The 19,121-nt window shown below is 38.3% G+C and overlaps 1 protein-coding gene and 1 long non-coding RNA gene across 3 annotated transcripts; one reads left to right on the forward strand and one right to left on the reverse strand.

Annotated features, from left to right (window-relative positions):
• The first annotated feature begins 42 nt into the window (after nucleotides 1-42).
• Nucleotides 43-3,933, forward strand: LOC133712749 (uncharacterized). 2 transcript variants are annotated; one of them, XM_062138852.1, is made up of 10 exons: nucleotides 43-892; nucleotides 1,196-1,391; nucleotides 1,486-1,594; nucleotides 1,845-1,920; nucleotides 2,046-2,110; nucleotides 2,737-2,838; nucleotides 3,161-3,250; nucleotides 3,365-3,439; nucleotides 3,554-3,586; nucleotides 3,714-3,933. In XM_062138852.1, the coding sequence occupies exons 1-10, from the start codon at nucleotides 796-798 to the stop codon at nucleotides 3,816-3,818; spliced, it is 948 nt and encodes a 315-aa protein (XP_061994836.1). In that variant the 5' UTR covers nucleotides 43-795; the 3' UTR covers nucleotides 3,819-3,933. The 2 variants fall into 2 exon arrangements, with proteins under 2 accessions (XP_061994836.1, XP_061994837.1); XM_062138853.1 differs by having other exon boundaries at nucleotides 1,226-1,391.
• Nucleotides 3,934-17,033: 13,100 nt separating this feature from the next.
• LOC133710785 (uncharacterized) lies at nucleotides 17,034-18,657 on the reverse strand. The gene is made up of 3 exons (XR_009846863.1): nucleotides 18,438-18,657; nucleotides 18,138-18,336; nucleotides 17,034-17,519 (listed from the first exon to the last, which is right to left on the reverse strand). It is a non-coding gene; the product is annotated as an uncharacterized LOC133710785 (long non-coding RNA).
• Nucleotides 18,658-19,121: the final 464 nt, after the last annotated feature.

Raw genomic sequence — 19,121 nt, forward strand, 5'->3', positions numbered from 1 at the left:
TAAGTAAATATGAGGAAATAACATTTAAAATGTTGCATTAACACTATGCCAAAAAGGCCTTCAGACGACACACTTCAGACGACACAAGTATTGTTTTGTGTCGTCTGAGTTTTTCAGACGACATAATTTTTTTTTATGTTGTCTGAATATAGGCTAAAACCATACGAGTTCAATTTGGAAAAATGACCAGCATTCAGACAACACATTTTTGTTGTTGTAAAAGATGATGATTTCCTATCTCAAATTTGGAGGGATATCCAAAATTTGATCAAGTACTTTTCCCTCTCTAATAGCCAAGCTCTAGTTGACTAGAAAATGTTGTGACATTCAGACAACATTTAAATGTCGTTCGAGTGTAGAGCTTGTTTTAAAATATTCTAGGTTATTTTGACTTGTGCCTCGCAATTAAGTCATTTTCTGTCCTTCTCACTCGATCTGCTCTCTCAGCTCGACCTAGACCTCGCGAAACTGAAAACCTTAAAAACCAGCCTCTCTCATCCTCACTCAGCTCTCTCATATCTCGATTCTCACCCTCTCCTTCGTCTTCTTGCTCTCTCGATTCTTCTTCTTAATCTCTCCCTCTTCTTCTTAGTTTTGATTTTAGGGTTTGATTTCGATTAGGTTTTTCTTCTATTTAGGGATAGGGACCTGTCCATCAGCACAAGTCTTTCACTTCCCAAGAACTAAATCACAGAGCAGGGGCGGATTCAGCCCTGACTGGGTAGGATTCAAGCCCCATCGCCGAACTCGGTTGGAGAATTGGAGCACTCCCGAGTCCCGACCCGAACACGGAAGATGGAACACAGAACACAGCAACCTGCAAGGCTACAACCAACAACCAGTCTCCGCCAGTCCGCCTCTGCAGTCTCTGAGCTTCGCCTCCAGGCTCCAGGTATCTCACTATCTCTCTCTCCCTCTCCGAGCTCTGCTCCTCCTCTTCTTCTCTTCTGAGTTTCTGAATTCTAAATTTCTAATCTGTAAAATTGGGTTCGCTACTTTGATTTCCATTTGATCTTGTTGGGAAATTATGATGGGAAATTAGATTTTGAATGGGTAAAGTTGAAATGGGTTTGATTTGACGATTTTCATTTGATATTTTGATCTTGATGGTAATTTTAAGTTTTTAACAAAGATAATGTTACTGATTAACTGATTTTCTCCCCTCCTTTTAATTTTGGATCTCTCTCCTTTCTAGTGTTTTCAATCTGCTGGGTGACTGTTGCAGTAAGGAAAAGATCGTCTCCCATCACTTGTCAGCCGTTTTCAATCTCAGCAAAGAACTCAAAGCCGCCATTGACGTGCTTCCAAGCTTTGCGTCGCGGTCCAAACGACGTTATCGTCAAGTCAAGGAGGGATTCTCCAGGCCTTATCTTCTCCAGGCCTCCACCAAGGTAGTTCCTATTCCAACTTTTCCTTGTTCTCATTGTTGTTGTTTCTAAATTTAATCTATTTTGATTTGGGTTTTTTTGGTGCAAAATGAACCAGATGGCTTTGGAATCCTATACATTTGGACCGTTCAAAATCGGCAGCAGGGAAGTGTTTCACAGCTCTAATCTATCGTATGCCTTGGATAATCTGTGCCATGTTGTTCCTGGTACCGTTCTTACTCTCTTACTCTTGGATGCTTTGATGGCTCAGGTTACTTTTGCGGTTTATGTAATACTTATTTTGAAAATTTGTTTGAGATGTAGTTGAGTATTAGAATAAGGTTTTCTTTCTACGCACATGGAGGAATTCTAAATCAATTGTTCTTAGTCAGAATCAATGTGAATTCATTTGAAAGTTCATGGACATTAACATTCTTGAGGATGGTGTAATGAGACTGGACATTTCAAATTGTACAGATGAACAAAATACGGCAGGAGCTGCAGTCATATTTGTCAAATGGACCAATTACAATTGTGACTGGGAGTCAAACAGGTTTTAGTTTTCTTCTCTTGCCTTTCTAAGATTTCTGGGCTATTGATTATATGATTTGTGTTTCATGGTTTAAATGTCTAGTAGTTTATGGGTACTCTTTGACTCTTTATTTTTTGTTAGTGCAGGTGCTAGCAGATATGGTATAATTATTGTTGCAGTAGTGGCAGGATATGGCTACTTTTGGTGGAAGGTAAGAGGTTTGTTTTGTGCGATATGATAAACAGTACAGACATGCATGATTTCTGTGGTTTATTGTTGGGGAAATAAAGAGACAAATATACGTTCACATTGTAATATTGATATTGTAATTTCCATAGTCCAAGTTACCCTTCTGCCCTTATTAGGGTCTTTGAAACTTTTACATTAGTTTCTTTCTCTTTTCTTTTTTGTTCATATCAAAAAAATAGAACAAGAAGTCTCATGTGATGTTTTATGTTTCCTGGCCACGTTACAAAGCATTCCATCTTATTCATACATTGGAAGTTTATTATATATATATATATATATATATATAGGTTTAGAGTACATGAATTATTTCTAATTTGAGGAGCATGTCAATGATTAAGAAATGCAATTTAAAGTGTTGGCTTGGTCATTATCTCTGTACCTAGGGCTTCTTGCCTAAAATTATGTATTTATAGCTTGTCAATTCTGTACTTATGATTGGTTTCAGCAAATAATAACCACCTTGGCTTGATAAACTCATTAATTCATTATGATTCAGGACAATAAAGGATTGGATGACTAAATATTTATAATATTTTTTCCTTCTCTTCTGTACTGTCAAAATTTCTTACTCTACATGTGTGTTTTCAGGGGTGGAAACTTCCTGATATGATGTTTGCAACAAGACGTAGCTTAGCTGATGCTGGCAAGTCTTTTTCTAAACAGATTGACGGTGTCTTTTCATCGATTTCAGTAAGTTTTCCTTTTCTCATCTTATGTGTACTTTGGAAATGGGGACAACTGAAACTTCTTTATTAGATCATGTTGGATTAGATGATGGCTTAATCAACTACCATTAAAGAGCACCGTATATATGGTGCTTGATATTCTGTTAACTTTGGTCATTGATTCTAATTGATGCAGTTTAATTTTGTTTGTCAATAAAATAATGCAATTTCAGTGTCTGTTGTCCTTGAGGAAATTTGGTAAATTCCTTCAAATTGATAGACACATTTACCTCAAATATAAGTGCATAAACAAGTTTCTACTCTGTTGATATTTTGCTTGTTTTCAGATCACCAGGCGACAATTATCTTCAAACTTGGATGGTGTGGACTGTAATTTAGCTGAGAGTATTGAAACTACTGTTAGGACACAACAGGAGGTGGGCCCTGTCAGATACTAATGAGCTACTTAAATTTTTCTTCTTCTTCTTCTTCTTCTTCTTCTTCTTATTGTTCTGGTTTTGTTAAGTTTAACTTTTTCAAGACATTTGCAGGTTATTGAACTACAAGGAAAAACAGATTCCATCAGCACGGATTTTAGAAAAGTTCAACATGCAGTGCTGACTCTGGTAACTGATTTTATTTTGTTTTATCTTATTTATTTATATATCTTTCTTGTTCTCCTACAAGTAGATTCACATATATGAATTCGAAATCTGAATTTTTTTTTCTTTTTGTCTCAGGAAACTAAGATTAACATAATAGAAGGCAAGCAGGTATTATAGTACTACTGACCACATGATACATGTACTTTTGACAAATGATTTATATACTTCATGATGCATTATCTTTGAGGAAAGATAGAGTTTCATTCTAATTGTTCTGGCCTTCTGACACCTCTAGGATTCAACTAATGACGGAGTGTGGAGGTTGTGTGACTATGCCAAGAGATTGGAAAATAGCAGAACCACAGAACGTATTCAGGCATGTATTGAACTCTTCCTGTGAACACTACTGGCAGACCATTTCTTATGTCTTATTTAATAGAATTTTAGGTTTTGTTTCGGTCTAACGATTGATTTCATCATGGCTGTATGAAAAATTCAATACTTATGTCTTATTAGAATGTAGAAATAAGTATAAAGTTGCAATCTTTTTTTTTTTTTGTTTCTTTTGACCCATTTCCCTTTTTTCTGTGCACATCGTATCCTTTTGTATGGTGTTTCGAGTTGAGGCAAGGCATTGTTTTGCTTATGAAAGTTTGGTAGAATTTTTGTGTTTATCTGCTTGTGAATGTGCATTGAGGGATTTTGTTTTTGATTGAGATTGTGGCGAGGCAATACGGAGCTCTATGGGAAGTAGAACATGTAGATTGCAGGTAATCTCAGCCCGGTGGATTTGGGAGTGTTCACTGATGCCAAATTCTTTCTCAATTTCATATATGTTCTCCTAATGATATTATTACTCTCTTAAATCTAGAACATGCCTTTCATGTCAACAAAAGACCTAAAGCATGAACTAATCATAACTTTGGCATATCTTAGATCTCTGTTATACATAACTTAATTTACTGTAATGGTGATGGTGTTGGTAATTCATGGAGCAGTAAATTATGTTTTGAGGGAATAAAGCAAGCCTTGGTAATTAGAATTAATTACTAAACTGTACAGAGACATTGATGAATAAGCATGACTTAGTTTTGTAAAGTTTTAGACCATCAGTGTACCCTTCACTTCGATCTTCTCTCCCTTCCCTGTTCTTTTCTTTGGGTTTGCTGCTAGATTTCATGATTAGATTGCAAAATTTAGATTATTGTTTAGTCATTCCTTAAACAGAAATATTATAGCTACAAGTTTTTTTTTTTTTTTTTTTTTTTTAGCTTTGGGTCAAGTTTGTCTCATAGTGGGATTGCTTTTGTTCAAGTTTGCTTTTTTTGGCTATGGATTCTGGAGCTGAAATCAGCTTGGCTCCTGTTGGCTCAAAGCTTTAAGATTTATTAGCCAAAACATGTAAAGTTAAAAGAAAACAAGGGATAAAACAAGTATGGGAATGGATTAAACAATGTTTTTCTTGTATGTTTTCACTCTATTTCTCTCACTCTCCATTTATTCTATTGCAGTGATGGATTCTTTTTTGCTGTAAAGGAGGATTCATTAATCGATCAAGGAAGCTAGGGAAAGCAGAGGTTTTTTACAACTTAAGCAGGTATATTCTCAGTTTATATATATATATATATATATATATATATATATATATATATATATATATATATATATATATATATATATATATAAACTGGCTTGGCATCTCCTGAACCCTAAGGTCAAACTTTTGATTGCTCCTGATACCTCATTCTGATCGTTGTCATTGCAGTGGGAAAGAAATATAAATCACTATTACACAATGGAGAATGCTGATGTTGTCTGGGCAGAGTGGGCAAAGTATGTTCTTAAGTTCAAAGATAACTAGTGTGTAGGTTAACTAGTAGTTGGAGATATGTAGCATCAGCTTTTGGACATGCATAGTTGATATATAGGCCAGATTTTGATTGCAGTACTGCTAGCTATTTTGCTATGTTGTTTAGTTGGTTGCTCAGATTGTGTATTGCTTCTGGTTTATTAGCTTGCAGTATTGCATGCATATATTTTGCTGGCTGCCCAGATTAGTAGATATGGGCCATTTAGAACTGATGCTGATGATTAGGTTTGTGTACATGAGACAATGGTGGATTAATGGGAATTGCAATGAATGATTTTGGATGTGGATTTTATGGTTTCATGAATGGGCAATTTTAATTTCCAAAATGCATGCATACCAATTGTAACAAAGGACTACTACTATGTGTTATCTCAAATTGCAAGCTACAACAAAAGCACACTAATGTGTGGTTGCAGCTGCACAAAAGCAACACAAAAACCAATTAGAAATCTATTGTCTTTTCGGCTTTGGGACGACAAAAAATTGTAGTCTAAATGGCAAAACAATAACATAAGTTAGATGGAATTGTTGGCTGAAGCATATAATAACAACAAATAAGTGTGGTTTGCCTTGATCACAGACAATATAAAACATGTACTATTAGTGGTCTTTTTTATATTCAGATCACAAATATTTGTCGTCTTAAATAACCTCAAACAACAGTAAATTGTCGTTGTAATGAGACTGACATAACAGAAAAAATATGATATCTATTGTCTAAACCATTTCCCAACATCACATACGTATAATTTCAAAAGCTTTCACACAACACTTAAATGTCATATAAACCTACCCTAGAACGGCACTTAATTGTCCTCTGATGCGCTTTACGACCACAGATAATTGTCGTTTAAAGTCAATTGGCACAACATTTAATTGTTGTTGTATGACAAATCACAATGTTCCCAAAATGCAAAACTCATCAGACAACACATGACTTTTAGTCGTCTGAAAAATCAGACGACAGAACACTTCTGTCATCTGATACCCCCAAGACACGACACCGTACTAGACGACACATTTTGGTTCGTTCAGACGACAGAACAGTTCTGTCGTCTGAAGGCCTTTTTGGCATAGTGTAAAATGCTCCTATCAATATGACTAAATTGTCCATACTCAAAATCATTATTTGCTAATATAACCAACTGTACTTGTTGTTTGTATGATTTTTGCACTGCCCCTGCAATGGAAACTAAAATATGTATTCTTACTACATTCCTAGTCTTTCCAAACACTGGAAAGGAAAATTGCTGGGAATTGCAATTTCCCATGCCTATGGAAAGAGCAAGGAATTAATTTCATTTCCTTTCCTTTCCGCGAACCAAACGCGGCCGAAAAGGAATGTGATGGGCTGCTAGTGTATTGTAGCAGGTTTTGAAGAGAAAGAAGAGATAAATTGATTGGTCAGCAAGTATAATTAAGCAAGCTCTTTGCTTAATTAATTAAAAGATGAACACGTGCAGGTCCTTGACTTCTTCTTTCATTTTCTTATTTTATATATATATATATATATATATATACAGTCCGGCTACACTAAGGATGTCCTTAGTTTTTCTTAGGTACGAATTTCCGGTTTTCACCCACTTTCCGATCAAATTTTCACATCTTAACCGTTCAGTTTTTAGGTCCTAATGTATAGATCACCTCTGCAAAATTTCAGCCAAATTGGTGATCATTAAGTCATCCAAAACTGCAAATTACAACAATGTAAACGAACGGTTCCGGTTCGACAGATTCGGTTCGTTCGTGTAAATTGCAGTTTTGGACGCCTTAACGATCACCAAATTGGCTGAAATTTTGCAGAGGTGATCCATACATTAGGACCTAAAAACTGAACGGTTAAGATGTGAAAATGTGATCGGAAAGTGGGTGAAAACAGTAAATCCGTTCCATAAGAAAAACTAAGGACATCCTTACCTGAGAAAAATCCTATATATATATATATATATATATATATATATATTCTCTTTTCTATTTCTTCTTTTCTTCTTTTCCACCAACACATGGGTTTTATTTTTGATGACGTTGACCTTGGTCAACACGTTGATCGACAGTTGACTTTTCTAAATTGCTTCAATTTCGCACTATTTTTTCTCGATTTCTACAATTCCGCTTATTTCCTACAAAATAAATAAAAATAAATTAATTACATAATAATTTATTTGAGAATTAGCTTAGTTCTAGTATTTTAGATATAATTACATGCATAAAAATGCATGTAATCACTGAGTAAGAGGCACTTTTTGGTTGGGGAGTTTAAACATGATGCCGCCAAGTATAAGTGATGACCTTGTAGAACGTCATACCTATACTAGTCCCCCAACTCCGGAAGCAAGAAGGGACTCTTTGGGTCTTGTAAAGTCTTCCATGGCAGGTTGGTGCCACGGGTGTCACGCCCCGAATTTTGAATAAATAAATTCAAATCCGAAACGCGATAACTTAACAATCACAAGAAAAACACATATAAAATTTTTCATTTAAATTAAGCAACAAAACAAACTGAGCTCACAATGTCAATACCGACTCGTTCTTTAGAGCCACATGTTACATTACAGATAGTTTACAAATTAAACTGGATGACAATTCAATAAGTAAACACGCCCACCACAACTCACTACACAGCAGAAGACTTAAAACTAAGATTACCCTTTGACGTCCACGCTACCGAACGTACCCTTCAGCTTCGACGACGATTAATCGATATTCTAACCTGCACAATAAACCCTACACCATAGAATAGTGCACCGGGTTTGAACAAAACAAACCCGGTAAGCTTTTTAAGCCCGTATGAGTAAACTCAAATAAAATGACTCACGTCATGCATGCTTATAATTTCTCAATTCGTGAGCTAATTAAAGCAACAACATTTAAGATCACAACACAACCAAACATACAATCACACTAGGTAACAATTAGTAATCCCTGCATCGAAAGTTTAGTTCAGGAGATCACCAAAGTCACCCAATTCAAATTATAGTAATCCCTGCGTCGAATTTTAGTTCAGGAGATTACAATTAAAGAAAACAATAGAATTCATAGAAATCCCAATCGCACGTAAACACAAACGAAAAACCCCAAAAACCTTCCCTGAACAACGACAGACTCGAGCTCAACTGAATCGTAACCTGTCACCTCTGCCGAGGTTCAACCTTACGACCAAACTTCAGACCCTTTGGTCCTCAGAATAGAAATCCAGGTTACCACTGTAACCTTCAAACTTCAGAACCTTCGGTCCTCAGAATAGAAATCCAGGTTACCACTGTAACCTTCAAACTTCAGACCTTCGGTCCTCAGAATAGAAATCCAGGTTACCACTGTAACATTCAAACTTCAGACATTTAAAGAAATCACACACGACTCACAAATGTCTCATCATAACTCCAAATCACTCTTTCAACAATATAAGTCATCAAAATTCCACATATCACAATGCCACACCATCCAGATATATATTCCACGTAAATATATATATACGTAGTCATTCACGCAGGAATGACCACTAATACCAACTATAGTTCATACGCATTAAAACCAAGAAATTCATTTTATACTTAAATTCATTTTCATTACCTGTGAACCGTAGCCCTATGAACCGTAGTCGATCAAGTTCATATTATTTCAAACAAAACTTTATTTTGAAAACGATTTACAATTATCAATCAATTCTGACGATTAAATAACTCGGTTCGTAAATGAACCACGTGAGATTTACTCACCTCCAAATCCTGCTGCGTCTTCACACAAAACCAAGACAAGCACAAAATCATCCATACTCCGCTCACACAATTCCGTCAATCACCTAATCACATCAAGGTCACACTCAATACAACACAAAGCACACAATTCACAAAACACAATTATACGACGATCCAACAGTCGGATCCTCATCCAAGACCATCCAATGTCTTCGGAACACTTCTACGATCAATAAATCAAAACTACAAGTCGATCGAACGGCCGAATCCTCACGGATCGAAAACCGAAACGAATCGAAAACCCTAAAACCCTAACATGCTCATACGATCTCCAAAAATTACAAACTATATATCGAAATGCTCGTATCGACGAGTAGATCGAAATCAGGAACAGAAACTGTCATTGAGGTGGCCGGAAACCGCCGGAAAACACCACCACAGTGGCGGCACCGCCACCGGCCCAAAGTCGGAATTTGGCAAAACTTCCAACACCAAAGTTCTTCATCACAACTCCAATTGAAACTTTCCTAACTAGCATAAAGTCTGAATCAAAGCCATTTGGCCGGAATTTACCTTGCAAGTTTTGAAAACCGATGAACCCTAGAATCCCAATCTTCAAAATTCGACCTCCACACTTTGAATCGTTGCAAGCCATCTTGGGAGAAGCATCTACGTCCTCTGGGCTCCAAAAGCCCCCAAGGATCACCGGCTATGGTGGCCGGAAACGTGATCTCCGATCTGGCGATTTGCAGCTCCACCGTGCAACTTCTCGGCCTTGTAGCGTCGTCTACGGTGCTTCCGACGACGAATCACCACCACAGACGTGTAGAGGGGACTGAGGAGAGCAGGATTCCCTTTGGAATCGAAGCAAAAGGTGGCCGGAGGAGGAAGAACGACGCCGGAGAAGGTGAGGGGGCAAACCGGGGTCGGGAGAGAGGAGAGAGAAAAGTTTCCCAAAATGGAAACTCTGATTTTTCTGATATTTTTCCGGAAAAATCCCATATATACCAAAATGGAAACTTTTTCCAAAAGCGATAACTTCTTCATACGAACTCCAATTTCTGCGTTCCGCATGTCCACGAACTCGTATCGACGTGCTCTACGATTTTCGTGAAGGAAGTTTCCACAGAATCCTAACATATAAAAAGTCAAACTTCGTAACACCCTAAAACGTGCACTTCGAATAATTATTCGTCCGAAAATAATTCCACTCCACCCTCGAACAACGAAATCGTACAAACGAACACTTTATTAATCCCAGGAAACATTTAGAAATTAATAACAAATTTCCGAGGTCTTACAACGGGGGCTCATCATCGAGCTAGTACCTGCAAATAAGATAAGAGTGTACAAAGAGCATATTGATTGCACTAGGGCAATTTAAGTGATGTTTGAGTCAAATGCATCGAGGTGCATAAATGGATATATGGATGCCTGCTACACATTACGCGTATGCCCGTATTATGTAGTGTTGAAATACTACGTATGAGTCTGAAATGTATGTGGTTGTGATAGCATACAAAGTGTATATGCAAATATGTGTGATGAACACGATGACATATACATAATGATATGTATATGTTGTATGCATATGATGCATATGTGTTAGGATCGGGAGTGTTGTTACTCACCGAGTCCCCCAAGTCGTAGTTAGTAAAATGGAAGTTTGAACTTGGGTTACGCTCGAGGATGCCGGTGAGGCTGAGCATAGAGCTCCGCTATCGAACTAACTATTGGCCATATTAGCGAGATCATGGCGTGGTCATGATAGTCCCCTAAGTATAGGTTAGAGGAAGGAAATTTAACTTGCTTAACCCAAACGTATAAGCCATAACTCGATTATTTGGCTCATGTGTTAGGGGAATGTAAGAGTTGAGTTCGCTCATGTCGAGGGGGTGATAGGTTGTGTGAGTTTTGTCCTATGGCCTTATTAATGGAATGTAAAAAGAATTTAATTGTTGCGATCAACAATATGTGAAAAATTTAATATTTCCATTAATAAAGCAGAACATGAAACTCACAAGTATAGTTGAGGCATAAGCGTGATGTTTAGAGATGCCTGGAAAGCATGAGAGCGAAGCTCAATGATAGTCCAGGTCGGGTGCTACCTCCACTTGTGATAAGTGGTATGTATAAGTCCCCTAAGTGTATAGAATGCTCGGGAGGTGAGATGACTCAAAAGCAAGAGACCGGACCTTGGCTTACCCCTTGGGGGTACCTCGCTCGGGGTAAGGATTTTGATGCAAGGGATTAGACCTTGGCTTATGTAAGGGAGCTAACCTTTAATTATCCCTTTGGGATACCTCGTTCGAGTAGAGCATTTATGAGGGTTTGAACCTCCTTGGCCTGGTGGGGTCGAATGAGGGTTTGGGCCTCCTTTACCTTGTGGGGTAGAATGAGGGCTTGGGCCTCTTAATCCCGTTAGGGTACCTCGCATGATTAGAGCGGATTTATGCAAGGATTTGACCTTGATCGACTTACCCTGAATGGGTACCTCGCTTAGGTCAAGGATTTTAAATGTCGCATGTTACATTGATTTAGTGTCACATATATACATGTATTAATTGTAATTGAATTGCAATTAAATTAAGTATTAACACGTAGGCATAAACGGATATGCTACCAAAAATTAATGCATTTTTATAGACATGCTTAGATTATAGTAATCGATATTGAAGCATGTTAAGTATAGTATTAGCTCTAGTTGAAAGAGTATGAATGATGACTTATCTGGAGCCAATCGGAAGTAAGTATGAGGATATAAATTGGAATTGTTGCAAAAATCAAATCATGTTGGAATTGTCCAAGCATGACGCTCCATGTCGGCTAGCGGCTGTCGGTATTTCGTTTGGCCTTGTTTGTATAGGCAAGTAGCCCGTTGGGCAAGTGTACCTCCTTGAAAATAAATAAGTGATTAGCAACCTATTTATGTAGTTATATTGACTAAATGTGTACAATGAAGATTTAATGTGCACATATTTGAGAATGTCACGGGGGTTACCATGATAATGTTATTGCATCACATGGCATCGATTGACATATGCATACCTTATAAGCATGTGCAGGTAGATGGGCTCACATTAATTGAAGTCAAAATTGAAAGTTAAGCTACTTTATATATGAAGTTATCAACGTGTGATAAACTGATCATAGAGAACAAGAGGTAAATAAGGCAAGTTCAATTGCATGTGCCAATAAAATAAGCATGGTAGCATGTGGCTGTCATTGAACTTTTTGATCAACTGTCAAAATAGATGTTTAAATGAGGTGTCCACTTCTTTTGTTTTTGGTTAACACATGCTTTGGATATAATCAAATGTGAAGGTATACTTCTGTTATAGACTGCATGGTAATAGGCATGGGTGTAGAGAATACATTTGTGTATATACCAAATACATTTGTTTCTCTGTGGGCACATGGAATCAAATCAAACAAAGTGTATGTGTGCCTAGCAACAATTATGATATTTGGCAATGACATGTGCGGATACACATATGAAGCCTAACAAGTATGCGTGCATTTGATTGAGATAATATAAACAAAATCCATAGAAGGCAAGGAACTTAGCTTTTCTCTTTCCTTCTCAAGATGATCTGCTGCGATATTGTATTGCTTGTCTGAGCAGAAGCATGAGGCCAGTAACAATAGGAGGCTCTTAGCCAACTTTTTGAAGTGCTATCAAGTGGTTTAGTAAAGAGTGATAAAGGATGTGTGCTTCACTGTTGTGAAGTTTGGACTCCAGAGCTGTTGTAAGTCTCAACTCTGAGCCTGGAGAAGAGAAGTGTGGACGGCTGGGTGTCCAGAGTAAATTCTCTTGTTTCTCTTCCTCCTTTTTTTTAATTATGTTGACACCGAGAGAGTGCTGGCACTGAGAGGGGTTGTAGAGGTGAAGTCCCCGAGATAGTGATGTCGAGATCTCGGTGAGGGTCGCCGAGAGAGAGGTGTCATTGTCGGGTCACCGAGTGATGTTGCCGAGGAGGCTGCTTGTGAGACCACCGAGTTGAAGCTGCTGAGACCACCGGTTGCGCATCGAGAGGAGCTGCGATGATGATCACCGAGAGGTGAAAATGTTGCCGAGATGATTACTGGTAGGTGAAGATGCTGTCGGGATGATGGTGAAACACCGAGACCAAGGAGGTGATAGGAGCATAAATATGCCACGTTAATAGCGTTAATCTCTATACTTTCTTTGCTAGTTTAGTGTATTTTCTCTTTATTTAAATTGTTTATTTGTTTTATAGGTATCTTGGAGTAAAGAAGGAGAAAAGAAGTAAAAGAGGGATTGAAAGGCAAAATCGGCAAATCTGCCTATGCAGATCAGTCAACTTCGACAGATCACTGGGACCAGCTCACAACGATCCAGAGAATTATTTTTATATTGATGGAAAGCCTCAGACATCTAGTTTCCAGATCTTTTTACGGCTCATCAATATCATTTTCCTAGAAGAAGTTATGGCCGATTTAGTACAAGAAGGTCAAGCAGTGCGTGAATCTGAGGTTGGACGGGAATTGATGTTTCGAAGCCCAAATCACACCGAAAAGCCCGAGAACGAGTTTGTGCATCATATTCTGACTAAATGGCATGATGTGAATGGTTGGAATAAGTCATCAAGCAGTTCAAGAGCCAATAGGAATTCACGTGAACACTAATTCTTTTAGGTTTTGGATTTCCTACACAATAAGAAAGATGAAGGCAACCTCTAAGCATATAAAAGAAGATCAATCTGTAGCAGCTCTCTCTCTCTCTCTCTCTTCCTCCCCTTCTTTAGTTTGTTTTGTTTCTTCTATGTTTAACTAGGTTTTTATTAGTTAGGGGGCTGCTTGAAGCCCCTAGACATGAACTACAAGATGATTTGACTTTTGATGTTATTTTATTTTAATCCAAGATGAGACTTTTGTTTACTACTTTTTCATTGATGAATGCTTGCTTGTATGCTTTGAGTGCACGCTTAGTATGCATGTTAGGATTCTACCGCTTTGATTGTTTGATGCCTGTGTCAATAGTTGGACTCCTCAAACCTAGAGAAGCAATTGTTAGTTTTCACTATCAAGTAAACTAAGTCCTAGGTTTAGCAAGGCGCTAAGTTTATTGCGATGCCTAGTGATGTCTCAAACTCTTTTAGACCTTAATGATCTCTGCATGTTTAATCTAATAAGCATACCTTTAGGTTGCATTGCTTGGGAATAGTCTAGGTGTAGAGCACTTCCTGCCTAGCGTACGAAGTAAGAAAGGGTAATAGGTTGTGTTCAAGCGTACCGAGCCAACCTGAGCATCTTCATCTAGATTAATTGAATTAGGATTGAACAAATTATCTTGTGTGTGATTGTCCGGGGTGGATGCATCTTCCCTAACTATCTTCATCATATTGTTTTCAAACCATCTTAAAACCAGTTTTTGTTATTTTCAGCTTCTGTACTCTATATTTTCGTATTTGTTTAGAATAGTAAATCAATTCATAATAATCCCAAATTTTGTGTGCTAGACGAACTGTGTGTCTAGTATATCTCTGTAAATTTTCATAATTTTCTGAATAGTTCAGGTTAGGTTTTTAATTAGGTTTTCGACTCCTGTTCGCTAGGAACAGTGGTCACTTTTGTGACATTGTTTTGAGTAGTTAGAACCATAGCCTTCTGCGGGAAAGACCCTTGTTTACCCTTGATACAATGGACAATATTAAGTGTGAATAAGGAAAATCAATATCTTATAAATTTAGCTATCAGGAGGTCAGACACCGGGAGGAGGAAGCTACCGGGTGGGAGTCCGGGAGTGGGTGATGTGTTGCAGTTTGCCATTTTTTTTTTGAATCCCAGTAGGGATAGCGAGATGAAGACAGCGAGGTACCAGGAGTTATATCACCGAGAGTTGGGCCACCGAGAAGTACCAGGAGTGAACCAACAGATTCTTTGAATGGAGGCTGGGTTTGGATTCAGTCACCGGGGTGGGTGTTTTGTCTCAATCGATAATTATGATGACAGTCCCGGAGAGTTTACAGGTGAGACTGGGCACGAACAGGTCCGCAAGTGAGGCCAGGGAGTCCCCTGGCGAGGGATGAATAAGTTACCGGATAAGATCACCGGGGTAAGTCGACTCAAACCTTAACATGTGAATCCGGGAGTATGAATGTCACTGAGAAATGCGGTGAGTTGCTGTACGGGAACTAACTGCCTGGAAGTGATTGATGTGGAGGGGAGATCACCTGTGAAGCAAGGAGGAGCTGCTGGGTGATATCGGTGAAGGGATGAACCCAGCGGGTTCAAGTAGATGCTAGTGTCTCCGGGATGAGTTGACTTGCAGGGCTACGGATCTATATGAAATTGGACTTTGGCTCTTGTGCGGGTCGTGATGTGTTGCATGGCAACATGATGCATGTGATGAGGAGTTGTTGTTGCTGAGTGACCAAGCGGGTCAATTATAAATAAGAACCTTCCATGAGATTGGGGTTGCTCGAGTTTGTTACATGGTTGCATGCATGAGCGAGCGAGCAAGGGAGCTGCCTAAGTGAGCAGCATGGCTTTTTGTATCGTATCCCACAGACGGCGTCAATGTTTTTGTCTTAATCTTGAGACTAAGTAAGAAGCAGGATAGAGATAGAGAGAAATAATACAAGATGTATAGTGGTTCACTTTGGCCCGGCAAGGCTAGGTCTACTTAGAGGTTTCACTATGAGAGATGCTAAGTAGCCTTTTGTAATAATACAAGTGTGGGGATTATGGATCCCATCCATTTTAAGAAGGGGAGGACTCCCTTTTATAACTAAAGAAGTCTCCTTCCATTTACACATTTTCGATGTGGGATAATGTGTCTATTGCTTCTCTTGAAGCCTTTTGGAGAGCATGGGAGGGTGGTCTCCCAACGAGATATAATCCGACCTCCACCATGGCAAGGTAGCTCGGGTATCGGTCTACTGGGTGTATACCGTAAGCGAGGTTAACCATGTCACGGAAACCACCTACGAGGTCGTTGCTTATGCTTGGTGGTATGTAATATAGGCGGTATGTACATACAGGACAAGTCGGTAGGTAGCTGCTGTACCCAAGGGTTGAGTGATTAAGTTCTCTTCCTAATTACAGCTTCTTCCCAAATGTGCAAATCCTAAAGCATTTCTTAGTAGAAAATTCATCATTCAATTTGGCATGATCGGCATGATAGATTAAGTCATCCATCCGATTACATTATGTCTTCAATGTCTCAGCTTCGTCCCAGACATGTAATTATTAATGAAGAGTTCATTCCATTTAGAATACCCTCATCTGTCCAACACACTCTATCTTTTCATTCCGCTCTTCAATCGAATTTCACTCTACCTCTTTCCATTCCTGTTCACCCTACAACTCCCTTCACATGTTTGATTCACATTCCAGCAGTCCTTGAGCAGATCATGCTTGGTGCCCGGCCGCCTGCTCTTCTCCTCAACTGAAGACCACACTGCTTCTTCATTCAACAAGCTAGTGCTAGTTGAGCTGGGGTACATATCCCTTCCTTGCTCCAAGTTTACTAACCCGCTCAAATATTGTTTTCTTATGCTCTAGGTTTTTGGATTGGAACCTTGGCGTGTACGTATAGTAGCATCAAGACAAACAACACATACACCAGAGCACATGATAGAAAAAATGCACTGATTAATAAGCATACTCATAATTTGTAAAAACTGCAATAAAAATTGCTGGGCATGTTCTGAATCAGTCCCTTCTTTTCTTAGCATGAAATGATATTGGAAAATTGTATTAAGGATGTCAACTAAAGAAGGTTCATAAAGGATATGATCATAGCATGCAACGCTTCTTTATTGAGCAAGCATGAAAATACGCCTTCACTCATCATCAAATAACAAATTTACCTAGTGTCCTCAAAATTTGTTTCTGAGGATTAACGAAAATGAATCCTTCTTGGTCTTCTGAGATACATTAGGGATATCTAGAATAACAGAAGACTACACATTCAATTCAATAAGAGTGGACTTAAAGAGATGACTGGCTTTGCAAAGTGAATTACAAACTCAAAGAGTTTCAAGGAGATGAAAGTTTGGGACTTTTGAATATCATGCTACTATGTCTTTTGATCTTGCACATGCATTTATGAACCAATATGTTTTATGACATATCAAGTAAGTATGAATAAACCTTTCGAAAATCATAATTGGGAAGATTTGAAATTAATATAGCTCAGGATGAAAAGAATCCTTTTCCTAGAGGACGTATCAACAATTAATGTCGCTGGGAAATTAGGACAGTGACAATAATTAATAGAATGAATTGCTACTGAAAAACAAATTAGTTCAGTTCCATTGAGCCTTACCAACAGGTAGGAATTATATCTTTTTCGACATCTCTATCTTTAGGAATTATATCTTCTTCGACATCTCTATCTTTAGGAATTATATCTTCTTAGACATCTCTTTACCATAGGGACCACTCAACCTGCACAGCTGATATTGGATGACCAGCATGGGCTCTTCTTATTGTGGAAGCTGATGCCTTAGACAGACCAATGTACTTTTACATTACCCTCTTCAACTAGTTTCTTGAGCTCCCCCATCTTGTAATAAGAATAATAAGGAATTTAAGAAATGAAGAGCAACCTCAAATTATGGGAATCATAAAGCATGTCAGTAACTAACAATTAAGAATAGCGAAATAAAATACATTGCCAGAACATAGCTAGAAGATAATACAGTAATTATGTGATCTACCAAGTAGTATACCATGCAGATCTAAAAGGATGAAGAATAAAGTAGCAAGTCATGTTGAAAAAAGTAAACATAGTTTACAAATCTGTGTACACTTGATTCAACATTCAAAACTTAAAAAGATCTTATCTGTAGTGTGACTCCCAACTGAAGGATGTGGTCACAATAATCACTGCACTTCTATGGGGACATGTCATATATCTTCTTACACATTGGCATGAACCATATACATATGAGGAAAACAGACGGACATATAGACAAATGAGGAACAAGACAAGTACTTAGACATGTCGATTTCAAGTGATCCTCAAATAGTCTTAGACACACACATCATGTATTTCGTAGATTCAATTTACCTATTACACACAGAGTTACTAACCAAAGTGTAATGATAACTCATAACATGTGATTATAAGTTTTAATTAGAAGGAGATTGAATTTCAAAGGAAACAGAAAAGAAAACAAACCGTGACTTCAATGAGGACATAGGTGTCAATCCAATGCTGATAATAGAGATCAATAGAATTAACACCAAGGTGCTTTAAGCTTCCCTAACAAGCAGCCCTCACATATATGCTGGCTTGCCTAAAATCTTCATGTGGTGCTTAACACTCTAACCACATTTGGTCGCCAATTGAACCTTCTCTCTAACCCTCAACTCAAAGCCTGCTTGATCAATCAACACATTAACTTACAATACCACTTCATCCAATTCAATAATTCGAACAAACCCAGAAAACTAAATACAAGAATGTGAGTGATTTTACCTTGCCAAGAAGAGTTTTGTCGGTGTAGGGTGTCAGAGCAAGGTGACACCAGCATCAATGGCGTGGTGGATGAGATTGATCATGTTTAGTTCAGGCTTTGGGTGGCCATAGAAGGTTGACATGCCTATCCAACCTAGTTATTGAGCTGAGACCTCAAGGCCTTGTGACCCAAGCTTGATCCGCCTCACTCCTGTCATGTCTGGTTTATGTTAGGGGCTTAGGTCGCTGGGAGCAGTTTGAGCTTTGAAGCACGAGGTAAGCCGAGTAAGGGGACTGATCAAATGGTGGTTTGAACAAGTCATCATAGGTGCCACGTGTTTTGTTCTAACTTCAGTCTTCAGAAGTTGGCAAGTGTTTCCTTCTTAATAGCTAGTCGTTAAATGTAATAGTCGAATCAGCAAAAGAATTAAAGTTGAAGTCTAGGTCATTTCTCATAAACGATATCATTTCTAGCTTGCCACAATATCCATGCAATCAAAGCCAAGGAAGTAACCATATCGTTGTGTTGGAGTTTTAACTCTAGAAAACCCACAAGCTCACACCAGCATGTCCAACTCTTTAAAATTTCCAATAGAAAAAGAACACAGCAATATATCCTTAGTCGAAGACTAGAAGTGCCTCGGTGCCTCCACAGTAACTTGAAATAAACTCAGGTAGATTGTAGCCATTTTATCTAGTATGTTG

The sequence above is a fragment of the Rosa rugosa genome, chromosome 5 (genome assembly GCF_958449725.1).
Source record: "Rosa rugosa chromosome 5, drRosRugo1.1, whole genome shotgun sequence".
Lineage (NCBI taxonomy): Eukaryota > Viridiplantae > Streptophyta > Magnoliopsida > Rosales > Rosaceae > Rosa > Rosa rugosa.